The sequence below is a fragment of the Callospermophilus lateralis genome, chromosome 3 (genome assembly GCF_048772815.1).
Source record: "Callospermophilus lateralis isolate mCalLat2 chromosome 3, mCalLat2.hap1, whole genome shotgun sequence".
Taxonomy (NCBI): Eukaryota; Metazoa; Chordata; class Mammalia; order Rodentia; family Sciuridae; genus Callospermophilus; species Callospermophilus lateralis.
Window position 1 is genome coordinate 26687575 of NC_135307.1, and position 21758 is coordinate 26709332.

Sequence of the window (21758 nt, forward strand, 5' to 3'; positions counted from 1 at the left end):
AAATGACTCATAGATCTTAATGTAAGTGCTAAATCTGTAGAGGTGAAATTTTTTATGATATTGAATTAAGCAAAGATTCATTCCTTACAACACAAAAGACCATAAAGGAAAAAAATAAATGGAACTTCATCAAGATTATAAACTTTGTTTTTTTGAAAACAGTATTAAAACATGAAAAGACTTAACCATTACGAGGAATAAATATTTGTAAAATTAACATATTATAAAGGACTTTTATCTAGGATAGTCCAATAAAAAATTGGCACAAGATTTGACCAGATACATCACAAAAAATGAGGGGCTGGGGCTGTAGCTCAGTGATAGAGCACTTTCCTAGTATGTGTGGGGCACTGGGTTTGATCCTCAGCACCATATGTACGTAAATAAGTAAGATAAAGGTATTGTGTTCATTTACAACTAAAAATATATTTTAAAAAAAAGATAACATGAATGACCCGAAGTAGTGAAAGATGGTCAGCATTATAGTTATCAAAAAAATGTGAATTAGGGCTAGGGGTGTGGTTCAGTTGCAGAGTACTTGCCTAGCATGTGTGAGGCACTGGGTTTGATCCTCAGCACCACTATAAATAAATTAAAAAATTAAGTTACATCAACTAAAAAAATATTTTTAAAAAATGTGAGTTTGAACCATAAAATACTATTAAATCCCCAGTAGAATGGCTAAATTTAGAAAGACTGTGCATATTAAGTGTTGGGAAGATACAGAAGAACAAGACTCATATATGACTGGTGAGAACATAAAGTTGTAAAGTTACTTCAGAAAATAGTTTGTTGATTTCTTTCTTTTTTTTGTACCAGGGATTGAACTTAGAGGCATTTTATTACTGAGCCACATCCCCAGCCTTTTTTATTTTTTAATTTGAGACAGGGTCTTGCTAAGTTGCTTAGAGTCTTGCTAAATTGCTGAGGCTGGCCTTGAACTTGTGATTCTCCTGCCTCAGCCTCCCAAGCCAGTGGGATGACAGGTGCGTGCCACTACGCCTAGCCTTGTGGTTTCTTATTAACGTATACTTATTGTATGACCCAGTAATTTCACTCCTAGATATTTATAGTTCAAGGCAAATTAAATGTCTGTTCATACAAAGACTTGGGCACAAATTTTCATAACAGCTTTTTTTAAAAATAAGCCCCCAAAATGGAAACCACACAGTATCCATTGGCAGGTAAATGGATAAAGAAGTTGTGATATATTCACATGTGAAAACAGCTAGCCTAAATAGGAAGAAACTAATGATACTCAACACAACACATAGCTTTATCTCTGAAACATGATATTGAGTGAGAGAAGCCAGTCACGGAAGAGTAAATATATGATTTTATTTTTGTAACATTTCTAGGAAAGACAAACTCACATTAGCTGAAAACAGGAAAGTGGTTGCCAGGGAATGGGGATGTCAGAGTGAACGAGGGACCTTTTGGGGTGATGGAAATATTCTGACTTTGTTGTGGTAGTAGTAATGTGATTACATATCCTTTTAGAACTCAGTGAACTATATACTTAAGTAAGGTAGACTTTATGTGTATAAATTACACATTATTAAACAGCAAGTGATCTGTTGATTTTGTCAAGGCTTCATTAGCATTTTATAGGACATTGGGCTGGACAAGAGAGGATGTAGGAGTCTCCTATCTCACAGAGTACTGGGAACTATAGTGTAAATATAGAGGCTCTCCTTGGGGACATTTGCTTTCATTATTGCTCATTTCTTACTATTAAAATGACAAAGGAATATAGGACACTGTTTTGGTTTTTTTTTTTTTTCCTTATGTACTAATTGTGTTCTTATATGACCAGGTCTGTTCACTAGAAAGATTCCGCTCCTTACAGGACAAGCTACAACTCCTAGAAGAGGCAGTAAGCATGCATGATGGAAACGTCATTACTGCAGTAAGTTGTGAGATTTTGTTGTTTCCATTGATTTCTGAAAATCCTGTCAAAATAGACTTTACCACTTTGGGTTTAAATGTCAAGTAAAAATTCTGGATTTTTCCCCTGAGATATAGGATTCTCAACAGTTTCTGCTCCAAGGCTCAGATGGTGGGACAACCATTGTGTGTGGAACTCTTTATTGTAACCCCAAAATCAGAAAATTGGCTACTTTATATAATACGTATAAGAAAATAGGGCTGAGGTTGTGACTCAGTGGTAGTGTGCTTGCCTAGCACGTGTGAGGCACTGGGCTCAATCCTCAGCACCACATACAAAAATAGTTATAAAAAATAATAAAGTTTCTCCTTTAAAAATACTCAAATAATATCCTTTAAAAAATAAATATGTAAAATAATCTGAGAGAGGAGAGATGTGAGACCAAAGAGGTATCTCTCAGCTGCTATGGGCACCACAAGGGGTCTCCCGAGGCACAGTTCAGTCCCAGATATCCATCACCTTTCCTTCCATTCCCATGGAGAGGTCTATTGTCTGTGTCTTGTAGAGATTCCCGAATTGCTACTTCATTCACATTAGGTGACAGGGGAAGGGCTTTGTGTTTGAAACATTGCTCATTCTTTGTTCTTTTCCCTCTAGGTTTTGATCTTCTTGAAGAGGACACTGAGCAAAGGTGAGTGATTTGATGGACATCTTTATTCAGCAAAGTGTATGCCACCTTTAGGAGAGAATGGCATGCGGCTTTCATGCCAGAATTCACCATTATCAAGTCTGTTTTAGAGACAGCTTGGGTGGCTGTCACTCGGAACACACATCACATCTCTGAGGGCATCCTTTAGGGTTACTACATTAATGACAAAGCCCCCTCTATTTATTGGATAGATTGTGGTTGACTGTGTGTTTGAGGAAGTAAAAATCCATGCTAAATGCCTGCTCTGTGGGTTGATGAGAGCTGAAAAGCTGATTCAAAAGCTCTGAGTTAATGTGGACCATAGAGGCTTTCATAGGGTTGAAACTTAGGAGTAGGCCATCCTTAGTTTTTACTTGCCTCTGAGGAGAGAATGTTTGGAATGTGTGAGTAGGGAGGCCAATTTCACACTTGAGTAGTAAGCTTTCCTCTTGTCTCCATCTAACTGTTTCTTCCTTTCTGCCAGAAATACTCTTCCGAGAGCTGGAGGTGCGACAGATTGCCCTGAGACATTTCATTCACTTCCTTAAGGAAATAGGAGATCAAAAGCTGCTTTTAGACCTCTTCAGGTAAGAACTGATGATCCTCTGTTCAATAAAGTTTACTAAGTACTTTTAAAAAGTACTCTGAGGGATACTAAGAAATGGAAGACACTGTCATTTTTATGGAAACAGTTAAGATATTGAAATATGATGGCTTAACCCCATGTACTGGGGTGCATGACATTACAGCAGGATGGTTAAGAACCAAGCTGTAGAGTCTGACATACCTGGCATGAATTTAAGCTCTATTATTTAGCTTATAGAGTAACCTGGAGCAAGTTTCCAGACTTCTCCATGTATCAATGTTCACACCTATAAAATGAAGACGATGATACCTACCCATAGAGTCATGAAGATTGAGTTAGTTTTGAGACTTAGAATTTAGCATAATGCCTATTCATTAAGATTGTTTTTTAAATAAAAGACCTATATTAAATGTGTCTTTTATTGGTCAGCCCTAAGTGATGCTAATGAGAAATTCAGTAGAAGAGAAGAAAACATGACTTTCAGTTAGGATACCCAAGCATAGTCTCAAGGCAGTGATTAGGATTTGAGTTGGGCCCCTGAGGCTAGGTAGGTTTCTGATTGGTGAGAGATAGGCAATATCTGCTGGAGATAAAGGAGGGTGGGAGGTGATCTTCTGTCATGTTTTCCTTCTAGTTAGTGGGACTATTTCCTGCCCTTGGATTAAAATGCATGGACATTTTATCCTTTCTTCAATATCAGGGAAGGGGTTGGAAACCTATTTAGGCTCTGTGGCTCAAGATAATTCTGGTTACCTAGAAACTCCAGAACAATAATGAACTGCACTGAAAACTAAGGTGGGGAAAGCAGGTTACCTGATTAAGGTCAAGATTACTGATGGTTAACCAGGAATTTGCAAAAGAAGAGTTCCTAGAGGTAGGCTAATTTCTGACTCTTCCTGCCTTCCTTTGAAAGAAGCCTTATCAAGTATCACTTCCATGTCTCTTCAGAGTCAGGAGGATTCAGAAGACAAGAGTCCTTGTGTCTTAAGGCCTTACCTAAGCTTTTGGGGGAGACCAAATATATTGTACTCTGTACATGAAAAAGAATAATAAAGAATATATCTTTAAACAATCTCCAAGATTGATTTAATAGATTTATTTAATATTTCAAAAATAAACAAGGTTACTTTGGGCCAGAATAGGTTTGGTTTAAGCTCTTTTTTTTTTTTTCCTCTTTTTTTTTTTTTTTTTTGGTTTAAGTTCTTATTGCCCTGTAGTGCCTTCTTGTCCTTACATTTCATACAACTAGAAAAAACAGGAAAACTGATATGTGAACCACCAAGTGTTTTGAAGGGGTTGCTGGAGGTAGAAAGGCTTATCTTATGTATAGAACATTCACCCTATTTTTTGAGGTTATATGCCACATATCAATAGATAAAAATGCCCTGCTCCCTTCTGCTTCTTCCCAGGTTCCTAGATAGAACAGAAGAGCTTGCGGTAAGTGTGGCCTTTATTTCAGTTGGGGACCTATCTATTAGACATCTAAGCCAAAACCCAGTTTCCAAGATCCCAGACTGTCCTTTCCTTTGATATTGATAATATCCAGAAGAGAAAGGCATCTAGGAAACCTGAAAACTTAAACCAAATGATATATTGCTTTCTTTTTCCATGCTCTTTTGGTTGGGCTTAAAATCTTTTTTTTTTAAAGACAGAAAGAAGAGAGAGAGAATTTTTTAAAAAATATTTATTTGTCAGTTTTTGGTGGACACAACTTCTTTATTTTATTTTATGTGGTGCTGAGGATTGAACCCAGCGCAGTGGCTATGTGCAGTGGCTCGCCTGGGATGCGCGTTACCACTTGAGCCACATCCCCAGCCCGGGCTTAAATCTTTAAAACAGATTTAAAGTGAATGAATACTGGACCGAGCAATTTGTAATTTGTTTTCAAGTCCTTGTTTGTAGGAACTTTTGGGGTTTGGCTTCCTTTTTTTTTTCCCCTTGAAAATATGTCTTTTAAATTTTTTTTTATTTCTTCTTTTTAGATGAATATGATGGTGAAGTGTATTTTGACATATTACACATATATGGAGAATAATTTATTCTAATAAGGATGGGTTTTGGCTTCTAAGGCTAAAGATATTGGAAGCTAAGAATAAAAAGCCATATGTAGGTCAAGAAGAAAGAAAGGGCTTATCTTATGTATAGAGCCAGGTGTATTGGCACATATCTGTAATCCCAGCAGCTTGGAAGGCTGAGGCAGGAGGATCACAAGTTCAAAGCCAGCCTTAGCAACTTGGCAGGGCCCTATGCAACTTAGGGAGACCCTATTGCGAAATAAAAAGTTTAAAAAGGACTGGGGAACTGGGGAATGTGGCTTAGTGGTTAAGTGTACCTGGGTTCAATCTCTGATACCAAAAAAAAAAAAAAAAAAAAAAAAAGGAAGAAGAAAGATAGGTATATATCTTGGCTGAGTGTTTGATTGCCAAGTGTGATAATTGGTTTCTTTGGCAGATTTTGACAATCATAGAATGAACTGAAATACAAAAACAAATCTGAAATTTTACCAAAAACTTAATTGTATTATTAAAACTTTAGTGAACCATTTTTTAAAGTTTGATATTATAGTGCAGGAATAGAATTTCTTAGCAATGTTGATAGCAAAGATTATTCCTTTATCATTGTACTGCATATCTGTGATGATGTCAGTGACACTCATCTAGCACATTTAATAACATTATTAACCTTTACACAGCAGAATTCAGGAAAATGTTTGTCCAATATTTTCTAAAAGGAACCTGTACTCAAATTCAAGCCATGGGAAAATTTGAAATATCTTTTATCTTAATCTACAAAAAAACTAATCTTCATAAGCTCAAAACCATGAGGAGCTATGTGCAGTGGTACACATCTGTAATCCTAGCTACTCTGGAGGATCACAAGTTTGAGGCCAGCCTTAGAAACTTAGCAAGACCCTGTCCCAAAATTAAAAATTAAAAAGGGGCTGGGGAGGTAGCCTAGTGGTAAAATACCCTTGGGTTCAATTCCCAGTACCAAAAAAAAAAAACAACCCTAAAAACCCATAAGAAGAAGGCTGGGGTTGTGGCTCGCCTAGCACATGCGAGGCCCTGGGTTCGATCCTCAGCACCACATAAAGAGAGATAAATAAAATAAAGGTAGTATGTCCAACTATAACTAAAAAAATAAGTTTAAAAAAAACCCCATAAGACTATGAAGAATTTTCTTTATATAACATTCTTGAAAAGTTTGGTTTTTTTGAAGTTTGATTATGAGAATAAATGTGTTTTTATCTAGAATTTTTATCTAGAATTTATCCTCATTGTATTGAATTGAAGATGATTAATCATGCATGTTGTTGTATGTAAATTTAGCTTTTTCCAACTTTGTACCTTTTGAAGTGGCAAAACTGATAATCTACCTTTAGTCCTTTCTCCTAGAACATAAAGATTTCCTAAGTAGAATTTTTCTTGAAAAACTTAAGAAGAAATGGAATTGATTAACAAAAAATTAACTGTGGTTCTTAAAGGTACTTCCTTCAATATTAAGAATTCTGTGTACCAAATATTTTTAAAAGACTAAATTATGACATAAAGTGATTTCTATTATTTTGTCTTATATCATCATTTACATTTTTTAAAAAATATTTATTTTTTAGCTTTTAGGTGGACACAATATCTTTATTTTATTTTTATGTGGTACTGAGGATCGAACCCAGTGCCTCATGCATGGCAGGCAGGCACACTACTATTTGAGCTATATCCCCAGCCCATCATTTATATTTTTGTAAGCATTCTGTTAGCTCTAAAAGGATGTATTATCCTTCCTGAAGCCATTGTATTCTCTTAATTTTTGTATGTTTGTATCAATTTATTTTTCATGTCAATCTATTTATTTTTCACTTCTTGGAAGGTTAATGATTATTAACATTTTTTTTTTTAGTTGTTGATGGACCTTTATTTTATTTATTTGTATGTGGTGCTGAGAATCGAACCCAGTATCTCCCGCATGCTAGGCAAGTGCATACCACTAAGCCACAGCCACAGCCCTGGAAAGTTAATGATTATGTGTAAAATTTCAGCTATCACAATTCTAATGATTATTGTATCACTTAATTCATAATAACAAATAAATCACTTAACTCATAATAACAAATACATCAGGGTCTGTTTGTTTTTTGTGGTACAGGGGAGCGTACCCTTGGCATTGTACATGTTAAACAGGAATTTTATCATGGAGCTGTTTCCTCAGCCCTAATCAGGGTGCTTTTTAGAATTTCAAAATAGAAAATACATAAAGAGATTTTCTTTTGGAATTACATGTAGAACCTATAGTATTTAAATATGAATATGAGTAGTTATCTGTGAGCAGTGAATAAGGATGCCATGCTCTATTTGTGTTACTGATAGTGTTAATTGTTAGATATTTTACAATCATACTTAAGTGGCTGATCACTTACGTGATTAATCACATAATTGGTTAGGGATTTTAGAAATAAACATTTAGCATTTTGGCCTTTCAAAAGCTAAGACTGAAGGAAATAGCCATTATTGGTTGCATTACTAAGTCTAGAGCCAAACTTCAGCTAAAGCTAGGTGCTCTATCTACTTAGTGCTTCATTATAGATCAGCACTGTCCAATAGAAATTTCCTGTGATGATGGAAATAGTCTATATTTCTTCTGTCCAATATGTTAGCTGCTAGTGCCTGTATCTTTTGAGTGCTTACAAAGCAGATAAGGCAACTAAGGACCTGAATTTTTAACTTACTTAATTTAAATTTAAAACCAAATGTGGCTTGTGGCTGCCATATTGGACAGTGCAGGTAGAGATGAACTTACTAATGATTTTGTACCACTTTTGCCACTAATGATTTTGTACCACTTTTGCCACTAATGATTTTGTATCACTCTCCCAACACATGCATAACCATTAGCACCCAGATGGATCTCTAAGAATGAAGAATTTGGTTTTAATTTTTTGTTTTGTTTTGTTTTTTTAAGCATGGAAAGTCCACTTATTCGGCTACCTGCCTCTTCAAAGGAGACAATATGGCTCCAAGCTTTTCTCTGTTTTTCTTTTTGTAGCTATCTCATTATCGAGAGCATTTGAACATTCAGGACCCTGAGAAACGAAAAGAATTTCTTAAGACCTGCATTGGGTAAGTATGGGAGAGGAATGTATGCATACCTTTATATAGAGGGAATGAAGAGAATAAGAGGGTGGAATGGATAGGTAGGGAGGGAAAGGCTGACAGTGAACCCCATGGGGTGGCACCAAAGGTCATCTTGTTCAGTGGATCCCAAATATTAATTCCCCAAGTGTTTTTACTGTTTTATGGTAAAGTGAGAAAAATAAAGACAATGTAGAGAGTTTTTCCCTACACCTAAGTTTATTTGAGATACTGTCTTTTATTCTTGGATTTTGTTCCCACCTCTCCCCTCCTTTTTTGGTAGTAAAATGGTTGTAATTTTTTTAGATGATCTTATGTAATAAAAAGGTCATAACTCTTTATGGACCTGTAGACCTCATGCATTTTTGGGGTGTGTGTTACTGGTCCTTGAAACCCCAAAATCCAAGTATAAGCTTTCATCTAGAATATAAATTCTTGTAATAATATTGTTCCTGTACTGGTGTGCTCTGTTGTTAGAAGTAGTTCATTTTATTGTTGGACACCTCATTATTGGAAAGTGCTCCCATGTGTTAAGCTAAAACTTGCTTAACTCTATCTTTCAAGTCAGGTTTACGTCTACCACTAGTCCTCACTTTTCCAGGTTCAGTGTTCACAGTTGTTTCAGCCATTCCTCTTGTGACATGATTTCCAGATTTCACATTTAGAAATTTGCATGTTAGTGGAATCTTTAATTTTACCAAATACTGAGCTGTGTCAAATGGCCTCTGGAAAACAGAAAAGTCAGAGTAGTGCCATAACAAACCTATTGCTGTCTCCCTTTATCTCTTATAAAAAAATTCACTGTGGCTCACACTTATCTGGGATAGTGTAATTGAATTTCAGAATTCTTCCTGGAGTGAGTGGAGTCGGGAGTAAGGCAGCACTTTCTAAAGGGTAGATCTATGAACTGAGAGTTTAAAATCTGGCTTCTATTCCTGGCCTTACCCATTGGTGTGCCACATGACTTTCAGGTAAGACACTGACCCTCAACTTTTTCATATATAAAAACATGGTTTTGAAGATGGGATCTTTGACATTTGGGTAGATCTTTGTAATCTTTGCTAATCTACAAACCTATGACTGTGCTATGTAATTTATTGTTATTACTCTGCAATAAAAAAATGGGTGACAAATTTAAGTGCCCTTTAAGTAGAATTAAGCAGTGACCTGTGTTACAGAGGTTTATTGGGATGTGGATGATGGGCACTTACTAGGTTCACTTACTAGCTTTGTGATTCACACCCCAAACATTCAACTTCCATAAGGTGAGGATTCTTATTCATTCCACATCAGAATCGCTAATGATTATATTTTGGACTTTTAAGAATTCCTCTTGAATTGGCAAAATCTTAAATACAAAATGTAAGCCAAAGGTCTACTCTGTTTTCTGCTTTCTCTCTTTCTTAAAGAGGTGTTCTAAAGGTGAATTGAGATCAGATTTGTAAAGCACCGTGAGCCTCTGTGCTCACAGTGATAATTTGGTTGAGTTGAGTGTATTTCTTTTTTGCATAGAGAAAGGGGTACTAACCTTCTGGCCCTCTACCAGTTTGCCATTTTCAGCAGAAGATTCTGCACACATACAAGATCATTACACGCTCCTGGAACGTCAAATCATTATCGAGGTTAGACTCCTCATCTCTGTTCTGCTTAGTGCCCAGGCTAAATGCCATTCAGCATCTAGGAGACTCTTATGCTCTGCACTTATTTGTCATTTCCTGTTACAATCTCCTCTACAATCTCCTCTTTTATTTCCTTTCTGTACACTATAGCCCCTTCCTCGATTGTTCTTAGGCATTCTTTTTCTTCTCTTGCTAACATGAAAGTATTTGCTCTTCATTCTGAAACTCCCATGTTATCACCTCTTCTGCAATCTTTTTATTCAGCTTAGATCCATGTTTTTTAATAGAGTTCAACTGCCCTTTGGGATATCCTAAGCAATTTCTTCTTTTTCTCTTTTTTTGCTTCATTCCTAGGGTGGGAAACACAACTGCTGTAGTATTAAAGGTTTCCCTCCCTCTGCTCCATAGACATTGTGTTTTTTTCACTTGGCTTACTCCATCACAGGCAAATGATCGGCATCTAGAGTCAGCAGGACAGACTGAGATCTTCCGAAAGCACCCACGCAAAGCTTCCATCCTCAACATGCCACTAGTGACAACACTTTTCTACTCCTGCTTCTATCACTACATGGAGGCCGAGGTACAGGCAAAACGTGAAAGAAAGACCCACAAACTCTCATTGCCCAAGAAGAACATAGTTCAAATCCAGTATTTTGATGCATTCTTATAATAGGGAATGCATGTAGTTATCAGAAGTCTACCTGGAAGCTTTCCTGGCCCTCAACAAGGGTGAGCCAAGAGGGAAAAAAAATCTTACAAGACTTTGGCACCCTTGCATAGCATGTTTTATCTCTGGTGCTGGTTCCCATAGCAGTCTCTTCAAAGGCCCATAATTTCCAGTGGATTGCCATGGTATGGAGAGCCACAGCAGCATGTCAGGTAGCTGTTAATCCTTCTTAAAAATGTTTTTGAAGAGATTTGGACTTAATGATCACAAGTGGCTATTTCCCCCTTATTTGATTTTGTTGTTTGTTTTGGCACTGTGGATTAAACCTGGGGATGCTTTACCATTGTGTTATATATTTCCATCGCTTTTTATTTTTGAGACAGGGTCTCATTAAGTTCCTGAGGTTGGCCTTGAACTTGCAATCTTCCTGTCTCAGCCTCCTGAGCTGCTCTGATTACAGGTGTTCACCACCATACCCAGCTTCTATTTGGATTAGCAGAAAGTTGGAAAGAGCACCTTCCTTTTTAATCCAGTTCCTTGATAAACTAGGTTGTAATAATTTCATTAAGCCCTCTGGAGTTTTTCTTGTAAATTAAATTCTAGGTTTAAATAGTTATAAAATGAGCTGTTGAGAGTCTATATTAGAAAGGAAAATGGGAGATTGCTTAAAGTTGCTTTTTCCACTTTAATCCTAGGGGACATTCAGCAGTCCTATCAACCTGAAGAAGACATTTAAGGTAGGTACATATTGATCTGTTTTTTATATAAAAGTCATATCAGAATAACTACATGGAGTGGATTTGCTTGATAACCCTGTACACCAAGTTCTTTGATGCTCAAGGTTAAAGGTAGAAGGAATGAATTTGTGGGAATTGAGAGAACTTGAACCAAATGGTGTATAGTCGTGCTGGGCCTTGGAAGTTAAGAGATTCTTATTGACCTGAAAAATTTATTGACTTTAAGGGGTAGAATCAATACCATGGTATATTTTTCTTTTCTAAAATTCTCAAGCACCTCTATAGATACATTTTTTTTTTAAAGAGAGAGAGAGAATTTTGTTTTTTAAGAGAGAGAGAGAGGGAGAGAGAAAGAGAGAATTTTTCATATTTATTTTTTAGTTTTTGGCGGACCCAACATGTTTGTTTTTGTATGTGGTGCTGAGGATTGAACCCGGGCCGCACGCATGCCAGGTGAGCGCGCTACCGCTTGAGCCACATCCCCAGCCCGAGAGAGAATTTTTTAATATTTATTTTTTAGTTCTTAGCAGACACAACATCTTTATTTGTATGTGATGCTGAGGATCGAACCCTGGCCGCACGCATGCCAGGCAAGCGCACTACCGCTTGAGCCACATCCCCAGCCCCAGTACATTTCTATTTTCCCTTAATTTTTCCTGCTCTCTGATTTTTAGATTCCAGACAAACAGTATGTGCTGACAGCCCTGGCTGCTCGTGCCAAACTTCGAGCCTGGCATGACGTAGATGCCCTCTTCACCACAAAGGTAGGTGTCCTGGAATTGCTTTATACTGCTAAGGCCTTGGGAGAAAGAACGGTCATCGTATCATTTTGTAAGTTCTAGTAACTTTATATTTTTTATTTTTTTGGTACCAGGGATTGAATCCAAGGGCATTTAACCATTGAGTCACATCCTCGGCCCTTTTCATTTTTTATTTAGAGATAGAGTCTCACTAAGTTGCTTAGGGCCTCTTAAAGTTGCTAAGGCTGGTTTTGAACTCAAAATCCTCCCGCTTCTGCCACCCAAGCTGCTGGGATTATAGGTATATATCACTATACCTGGCTCAAGTTACTTTTTGAACTTTTTCCCTCCAACCTTTTATTTTCTAAAATTTCAAACCTAAAAAAAGAGAATATACATGGTCTTTACCACTTCAATAATTTATCAACATTTTTTGCCATACTAGCTAGCTTTTTCTGCTTCTATATACATAGATTTTTTTCCTGAACCATATGAAGGTAAATTGCAGACTTCATGACACTTCTTTCTTAAATACTTAAGCATTAACTCCAGAAAATAGTCTCTGTCTCCAGAAAATTGACACTCATACAATAATAATATTACATATATTTGCTATGTATATATAGTCCATAATTAAATAATATAGTCTGAATTTAATTTATTTATTTATAGCTGTTTTTGTATTTACATGCTATTTGGAGCTAATTAAGGACCATGTATTGCTTTTGGTTGTAATTTCTTTACTAGTTTACATTTTTTGATAATTATTATATACATTAAGGAGTGACACATGGGGTTTTGATATACATAGTGAAATGATTATGGTCAACCCAATTAACATCCATCTCACAGTTGCCATTTTATATATATGTGGAATAGTTCCTCAAATCCACTCTTAGCAAATTTCTAATATACAACATAATACTATTAACTTTAGTCCTCATGTTGTACCTTGGCTTTCTAGATTTATTTATCCTCCATTATTGTGACTTTGTACCCTCTAGCCTGCACTTCCTCTGTCCCTTGAAGTCACCGATCTCCATTTCTATGTATTTGACTTTTTTTTTTTTTTTTTTCAGATTACACATATAAGTAAGGTCTTGCAGTATTTTTCTCTATGTGTCTGGCTTATTTCATTTAGCATAATGTCCCCTGGGTTCATCCAGGCAGTTACAAATGGCAGAATCTCGTTAAGATCGAGCACTCTCGCATTGTTTACATGTGTGTACACCCATGTACATCAGTTCTTTATCCATTTGTCCAGTGATGAACGCTTACTTTTTTTTTTCATATCTTGGTTGTTGTGGATAATGCTGTAATGGAGGAGGACGTGCAGGCGTCTTTATGAGGTGGTGAGTTTATTGTCTTTGGCATACACCCAAAAGAGGGATTACTGCATCATACGATAGTTTTAGTTTTGATTTCTTTAGGAACCGTCATACTGTTTTCCATAATGGAAAACCAATCTTTATTCCTACAACAGTGGACACACATTCCCTTTCTATACACCCTCACCAACACTTACTACTGCTTGATTTTTTGATAATGGCCATTTTGGCAGGTGTGAGATGATACAGTGTTATTGATTTGCATTTTCCTGATGATTAGTGAATACTATCAGATACCTGCTGGCTGTTTTGTACGTCTTTGGAGAAATGTCTATTCAGGTCAGTTGCCCATTTTTAAATTGGGTTATTTATTTTTTTTTTTTAAAGAGAGAGTGAGAGAGGAGAGAGAGAGAGAAATTTTTGATATTTTATTTTTTAGTTATCGGCGGACACAACATCTTTTGTTTGTACGTGGTGCTGAGTATCGAACCCGGGCCGCACGCATGCCAGACGAGCGCGCTACCACTTGAGCCACATCCCCAGCCCCTAAATTGGGTTATTTGTATTTCTGCTATTGAGTTGTTGAATTTTTTTAAAAAGTTTACATATCAACCCTTTATCAGACATATGGTTTGCAAATATTTTCTCCCAATTCATTGGTTGCCTTTTTATTTTGATTGTTTGCTTTGTTTTGCAGAAATTTTTTAGTTTAATGTAGTCCCTTTTATTTATTTTTGCTTTTATAGCCTGAGCTTTTGACATGATATCTGAAAATTCTTTGCCAAGGCCAGTGTCAAGGACTTTTTTCCTTATGTTTTCTGCTAGGAGTTTTATGATTTCAAGTCTTATATTTAGGTCTTTTGTCCATTTTAAGTTGAGTTTTATATATAGCATAAGGTAAGAGTCCATTTCATTTTTTTTACTTGAGGAAATTCAGGTTCCCCAGCATCATTTTCTAAAGGAACTATGCTTTCCCCCTTGTGTCCTCTTGCTGCCCTTGTTGGAAATTAGTTGACCACATACGCTTGGTTTTATTTCTGGATTCTCTTTTCTGTTCCACTAGTCTATGTGTTTATCAGACACATATTGTTTTGGTTATTATACTTTTAGATTATAATTTGAAATCAGGACATGTGATGCCTTCAAATTTATTTTTCTTGGATTATTTTGGATATTGGGGGTCTTTTATTATTTAATACAAATTGGTTTACATTTTAAATATCAGGGTTTTTGTCTTTATGGATTTGAGAATTTTCTGATTTTCCTTCTTGTCAATGAATTGGTTACTTTTAACTACCAAAGTAAAATGTGCCTATATCAAAATCAAATACTATATGAAAGTATATAAAGAGTAAGAAGGCTAGGGGTATAGTTCAGTGGTAGAGTGCATGCTTTAGCATGCATGAGGCTCTGGGTCCCATTCCCAGCACCAAAAAAAAAAAAAAAAAAAAATTTTTTTTTTTAAAGTGGCTTCTTATCAGTGTGTACCAGCTTCTAGCTCAGTCCCTTCATTAAGGCAAACACTATTAAAAATCTTATCAGTAGATTTCTGACCTTTCCTCCATGAGTTTACAAATGAACATTTATACATACATGTAATGATGTAGAAGTCAGAATTTTACTCATTCTATTTGGTAGTATTTTACAATTTTTTTTCCTGCATTAGTGTTTATAGATCTAAGAATTTATATCTCTGACTTTCTTCTACTCCCTAAAATCCCTTGATTTCTCAGAAAAATTAAACTCTTACCATTTCTCTATTCCTCATAGTATTCTGTTCTCCTCTTACCATGTTATTCTGGCTTGTCCATAAAACATTGAGAGACTACTAGCTCAGAGTGTGTTCATTGTCTGATCTACCTACTGCTGCCTCCCATCTTCCTTTTTCAGAACTGGCTGGGTTACACCAAGAAGAGAGCACCCATCGGCTTTCATCGAGTTGTGGAAATTTTGCACAAGAACAGTGCCCCTGTCCAGGTAATGGCTTATAAAGAGATTTGAATACAGGATACTCTGGGAGACTCAACTTTTAGCCTCTTGCAATTCAATAATGGGTAGTTGGCCTATTCTGATTTTCCCTCATTGGCATACAGTGGCTGCACTAGATCTTGAAAAATAGGTAAGGCCAGGAAAGAACAGTCTCTTCCCCCTTAGAAGTAACTCTGTTGACTGTCATCTGTGAGCAGCATCTACTGTGTTTAGCCATGTGAAGAACTGATATACTATTCAAATGATTCAAAATGATATTGATCAGTGAGTATCAAGAAGCAGTAGGCAATAAGAAGGGAAGGTACTGGGGAATGAGATTAATCAAATTATATACATGTATGAATATGACATAGTGTATTCCATTATGTATAATTATAATATACCAAAAAAAATTTATCCTTGGGCTGGGGATATAGCTCAGTTGGTAGAGCGCTCGCCCTGCATGCGTAAGGCCATGGGTTCAATCTCCAGCACCACACACACACAAAAATTTCATCCTAAAAATAGAAGCAGTAGTCAGAGCATTGGATCTTCTCTAGTGCTGTGCCTTGCCAGCATTCATATCTGACTTTAAGATAAGAGGAATGTGCTCTTCTCTTCTTTCCTGAGGCTTCAGAGAAATGCTGTCTAGTATCACCTCATTTTCTGCTGCAGAACTAATCCTATGTGTATTGATGGAAATGGTAGATATTTAATATTGAACTCTTTACCTTCTTTCAGACATTTTATTTTCTACCTGTGGAGCTCTGTGTTCTATGGGAATTATTAATCAGAAGTATCTCTTCCCACAGATATTACAGGAGTATGTCAATTTGGTAGAAGATGTGGACACAAAATTAAACTTAGCTACTAAGTTCAAGTGCCATGATGTCGTCATTGATGTGAGTCCTAAGAAATGAAAACCCCAAATTTGATCCTTGGTGAAGATTGGGGGATTATAATTTTCTGTGTCCTAGATCCTGAGATGCTTTTATCAGATTGGATTTAAAGGAGAAAATAGTCTGGCAAGTGTTAGTTGGAGATCAGCCCTGTAACAGGTTTCTCTGTGCTTTTATAATTTGTTGCATTTGGAGAACTCAGAATTGATTCAAGTTACTTAGACTCTGTAGACTTCAATCCAATATGAAGAACTGTGGGTACTTGATCCCCCAACTGTTATCCCACTGCAGTCTCTTGGCCTTTCCTGGATCTTTGAGGATCCACAATTTAACTATTTGACTTATGAGAAAGATACTCTCCACCTAGTGCTCATGTGAAGGTGGGAGTCCATATTGGGTAAGATACAAAAAGAGGCAGTCCTTCATAGAGAAGACTAATTGGGGGTTTGTATTGTTTGTTTTGCTGTGTAGACCTGCCGAGACCTGAAGGATCGTCAGCAGTTGCTAGCATACAGGAGCAAGGTAGATAAAGGATCCGCAGAGGAAGAGAAGATCGATACCATTCTCAGCAGCTCGGTGAGCAGCTGCACTTTCCCCTCCAGTTGTCCTAGGAGACAGATACTTCACAAAGTAGTGTCAACTGTATGTTCCCAAGACTTGGGCAGTATTGCACTTAGCTGAGTCCTGTGCATATAAGACTTATTGTGGGCCAAAATTTCAGAAGCACTGCTTTGAACATAAAAATTACTTCTGAGATATGAGATGCTAAAAGGGTTGTTTGGGAACTACAGACTGAGTCTTAACTATGATGCTCATCAGACCATCATAGTTAAACCTTGCAGATTGCAGGAACTGTTGGAACTATAAAAACATGTTACAGATTCTGAATACTCAGACTATACAGTCTTCTTGGATGGATATGGTCTACCTATTCGAAATAAGAAGTGGGTAAAATAGATTTTAAGTATTTGGGGAGTATAGCTGATTATCTCTCATAGCATGAAATACTGAATTTTTTGTTAATGTGGAACTTCATTTCCTATTACATATTTTGATATGTAATATCAAAATGTGTGCTAAGTCAGCTAAAACTAGTAAATTTTGGTCCTAAGGAGGACAGAACCAGGATAAATGCCTTAAATCAGGCATTCTGTAAAATACAGAATAGATATTTAATCCATCTCTGAATAAATGAACTCCCCCACATAGTAAAAAAAATTCCCAATATCTCCCAATCCAATCCTTACTTTCCTTTTTCTTATGTAATTTGCATTCTTTTTTTTTTTTTAATTTTTAAATAGGGCCATAGGGATATAGCTCAGTTTTGGGGTTTTTTGTTTTTTGTTTTTTGTTTTTGTTTTTTTTTTTTTTACACAATACCTTTATTTTATTTTTATGTGGTGCTGAGACTTGAACCTAGTGCCTCATGCATGCTAGGCAAACGCTCTACCACCGAGCCACAACCCAGCCCTGTAATTTGCATTCTAATCTCTGCCTCCTGTGGGGATAAGTGAAAACTGATCACACACCTTCATTCTTTGCTCTCTCTACAGCAAATTCGATGGAAGAATTAAAGGGCATTAGCTACCCTGAAACCTGCCTCATTTCTTTCTTTCTGCCTGGGAAAGTAGAGAGTCCTCTTCTTTGGGAGAGTTACAGCATCACATCACTTGGCCCCATCATTCAACAGGCAGTGCCTACTAATCTTGGGACAGAAATCAGCACCTGGACACAGAGAGCTTCAGACTGATCTTCTGTACAAGGGATGTTTTCTAAAGGCCACAATTTAACTCTTTGACTTATGAGAAAGATACTCTCCACCTGGTGCTCATGTGAAGGTGGGAGTCCATATTGGGTAAGATCTCTCTTGGTCTAAGAAAAGTGACCATTCTTGAAAGGAACTCTCCTAGAATAAGAGGTATAGGTGTCACAGGGTAGCTGCTTCATTTCCTCTTAGCTGATTATGGTCCAGAACCTAGTGCTGGATGTTTGCAGTTCTGCTCTGAAGGAAGATAGAACAGAACCAAATTGGCTGTATTCCAGGGGCCTCTGGAAGTGGGGCCAGTACTGCTCAGGACCTGCTGGAGACACACAAACCAGGCTGTGCAACCCTTCTTCATTATGTCAGATGTTCCTAAGATGTTGTGTTTCTTCAGCTGAAACCCCTCTGCTGTCCCAGTCTACTTTTCCCCCCAAAACTTAGGGTTCCTCTCTCACCGGCATACTGAGATGACCTTGATGAGATAGCGCCCTTATCTTTTACTCTCCCAGACCCACCACATTATGCAGAGCTCAGATTCAGCAGTGCTGGAGTTTTCCCTTTAGGCAAAAATCTCATTATCTTCCCAGAAGTGTCCAGAGAGTTTCACCTAGGCTAAACTCAGCAGCATTTCTCTGAGGATAGTTAAATGGAGGTTTTATTTTCACACTTGACTTTTGACAGAATGTTCGGTGATGCTGTTTTCTGCCCTGTACCAATATCAGCCTGTTTGACTGACCTGGGTTTTCATACATGCCTACACTCCTAATAAAGCTTTTTCGTCCTTTGTGCCTTTTCTTCCCTGCCCAGTTGTTTCATGCTGAATGGTGAAATAATTACTCAGTGTCTTGTCTGTGTCCGTGATTTCATTCAGCTGCCTGTAAACACATGTCAGGTTATAGAGTAATGGTGCTTATGGCAAAGCAGGGCTGTATGGTAACAGAAAAAGCAATAAGCTGAGTGACCACAAGACCTGACTTCTTTTCCAGCTCTGCCACTGACAAGCTATGTGGTGCTGAGTGAATCCATTTCTCTCTGGACTCATCTTCATCTGTGAAGTGGGGGTATGATAATCTGTAACCCTGTAGAGTTCTGTACTCCTGTATCTGGAATGGGAGAAGTGGTAGGAGGAAAAGACACCGTGCACCTACAGAGGCACAGAGCATGTTTTATGGTGACATGGTTCTCCGTTAAAGGAAGTTTGCCCGTCAGGAAACATTGGGCAATGTCTGAAGACATTTTTCATTGCCATACTTGGTGGTGCTACTGGCATCTAATGCATAGGACAGCCCCCCACAACAAGGAATTATCTTGCCCCAAATGTAAGTAATGCCATTGTTGAGAAACCCTGCTTTAAGGGGGACAGCCTCCATCTTTTGCTCCTCCCTTTTGTAATCTTTGCAATTCCAGGTAACTTCGTTTTTAGTTCCTTTTCTGATGATCCTTGCTGATGAAGAAATAAGAATCTAATTTGCTAGATTGTGCTAAAGTTATTGGTTCATCTGCAGATAAACATTGGTAACTTTATTACCTAGTGTATCATTAGAATTGAAAAGCAGAACTACTAGGAGTATATATACACATTATCTATCTCATGTATATTTTAATTTGTTAGAGGGATTTGAGCTTATTCTTATGGTAGCTAGATAGACGTCTATGTAAGGCAGTTGTCTTCATGTCTGGTGGTAGAACTTAATATTCACAGGGCAGACAGTTGGGAAGGGAAGATGGCGATAAAGTGATGGAGAGCAGGGACAAGCTAGAATCATGAGAATAGACTAGGACCCATCTCTCTTCTCACTGCCTCCAACCTTGGAGTGGGTATCCTGAATGAGAAGCTGGTGGCCTTTGTCATGGAGCTGAAAAACACCTCGCCCAGGAATAAGCAGCTGAAGGAAGATCCAGAAAAAAGGTTTAGCAGTTTTAGGTCCATCTGCTGCCATACACCAGGGTAGCTAGCAGATAATCAACCATGTGTGTAGACTACGGAAGGGCCTGCCTTTCAGCCTTACAAGCTGAAATACAAACTAGTTGCAGGTTTCATTTCCATCCTTAAGATTTTGGACAGAAGTAGCTCATGTGGTTCACTCTAACCCGAAATATGGGCAGAAATTGCTTAATGTGAATAGGGTTTCCTTTTGTGGATATGAACAATGAAGAGAATTCTGGAAAAAATAGTTAGTTCTAGCCACATTGACATTACAAAGCTACAAATGAATCCCTATTTTTGAGAATGTATAAGTAAAAACAGGCCTAGAAATTATATCTGTTCTGTTGAACATATGCTGCACTATACTGCTCTGGGAGGTTTTGAGCTTCACTTTCTGTTGAAGTTAGAAACATCACTTGCAACATTAGAATGCCCCATCCACTGTTTTTGATGTAAGGAAGTGTTTTCTTAAATTTAATAACTATCATGTTCCTTACTTCAGGTGCCAGGGAGTTGGCTTTTAATGAGATTGGGAGTGTGACATAGCAACCTTCCTAAAAGAGAGATTAGAGAAACCTGATGCAAGAGGTCATGTATTATGTGATTTTATTTAATATGAAATATCTGGAATAAGTAAATCCATAGAAAGCAGCTTAATGGTTCCAGGGACTGGGGTTGGGGAGAGATGGGCAGAAATTGCTTAATGTGAATAGGGTTTCCTTTTGTGGATATGAACACGTTTTGGAATTAGATAGAGGTAATTGAACAATATTCTGAATGTACCACTGAATTATTCACTTTAAAATGGCTAATTTTATGTTAATTTCACCTCAAAAGTTTTTGTTTTTGAATTTAACAAGAGTACTAAAGACTTGAGTGCTTTTAAGTCCTCATCTCAGAATCACTATTGCTATAAAATTGATCTGTGATTTCTTAAAAGACAGGCTTGCAAAAGTAACTCAAGTAAGCTAAGATCTGTATAATACTCAAGTCTGGGGGGAAAAAAACAACTAGAAATCCAGTCTCTTCTGTTGGGGAAAAAAAGAGTCCTATACTGATCTGTTTTAGTACTCCTAGAAGTAGTGAAAGGAACTTGGTTCTTCATGTTCAGGTCAGGAAAACCTGCAGGTGGGGCTGGCCCCTTTAAGACTAGGAGACTGAAGTACTCTGGTAGTTAAGGAGTCATAATGACAAACTTTCTTAAGTAATTCTACTTAGATATGTATTAGTTATCTGCCCGGACCAGAAGTACTGAGGAGCAGAGTCCATCTCAGTTGGGTTGGTGAGAGCTGTATATAGATGAATTAAACATCTACAAGTTTATTTCCTAAAATCTAGATGTCTCTGCCCTAGATAAGGGACCAGTGATATTTAGTTTGGGTTCCTTTCTACCCTATGGGGAACACAGAAAGTTTAGTTAAAGGGAGGATTTCCTTGAAATAAGGTCCTATGTGTCCTGTCCTATTTCTGAAACCTAGGGAATGGAAGGGAGAAGATCCTGCCCATGAACACCTCTGAAATCCATTGCTAATATATATTCACTTGCTGAAAAAAATGCCTGTAGCCTATGTGAAGCAATATTACTTTGGGTTTCTGTTCAAATTTTTATGAATGTAGGATTCATGGGCAGCCAGTGATAAAGAATCCTCAGGGGGATCCATACTTAACAATATGAACTCCAGGTTCAGTATTGGAGAGAGAGGTGCTGTAGCCTATCATGAGAACTTTACCCTAGGTACACATACCATAAGACAAGCTCTCCTGCATAGACCTCTGTTTTTCCATGGTGGGAAGCCATCTTGATTGGTATCTGTCACTGCAGG

General features: G+C 37.3%; 1 protein-coding gene across 2 annotated transcripts in view; it reads left to right on the forward strand.

Annotated features, from left to right (window-relative positions):
* Positions 1-18814, forward strand: part of Vipas39 (VPS33B interacting protein, apical-basolateral polarity regulator, spe-39 homolog) — a 30626-nt gene extending 11812 nt beyond the window's left edge. For both annotated transcript variants that reach the window (XM_076849795.1, XM_076849796.1), the window contains 13 exons: positions 1817-1909; positions 2546-2579; positions 3061-3163; positions 4572-4599; positions 8203-8276; positions 9835-9910; positions 10353-10487; positions 11270-11311; positions 11986-12075; positions 15270-15356; positions 16160-16249; positions 16718-16822; positions 17800-18814. In XM_076849795.1, the coding sequence (XP_076705910.1) occupies positions 1817-1909; positions 2546-2579; positions 3061-3163; positions 4572-4599; positions 8203-8276; positions 9835-9910; positions 10353-10487; positions 11270-11311; positions 11986-12075; positions 15270-15356; positions 16160-16249; positions 16718-16822; positions 17800-17820 (978 nt within the window). In that variant the 3' untranslated portion in view covers positions 17821-18814. The remainder of the gene's footprint in view (positions 1-1816; positions 1910-2545; positions 2580-3060; positions 3164-4571; positions 4600-8202; positions 8277-9834; positions 9911-10352; positions 10488-11269; positions 11312-11985; positions 12076-15269; positions 15357-16159; positions 16250-16717; positions 16823-17799) is intronic.
* Positions 18815-21758: the final 2944 nt, after the last annotated feature.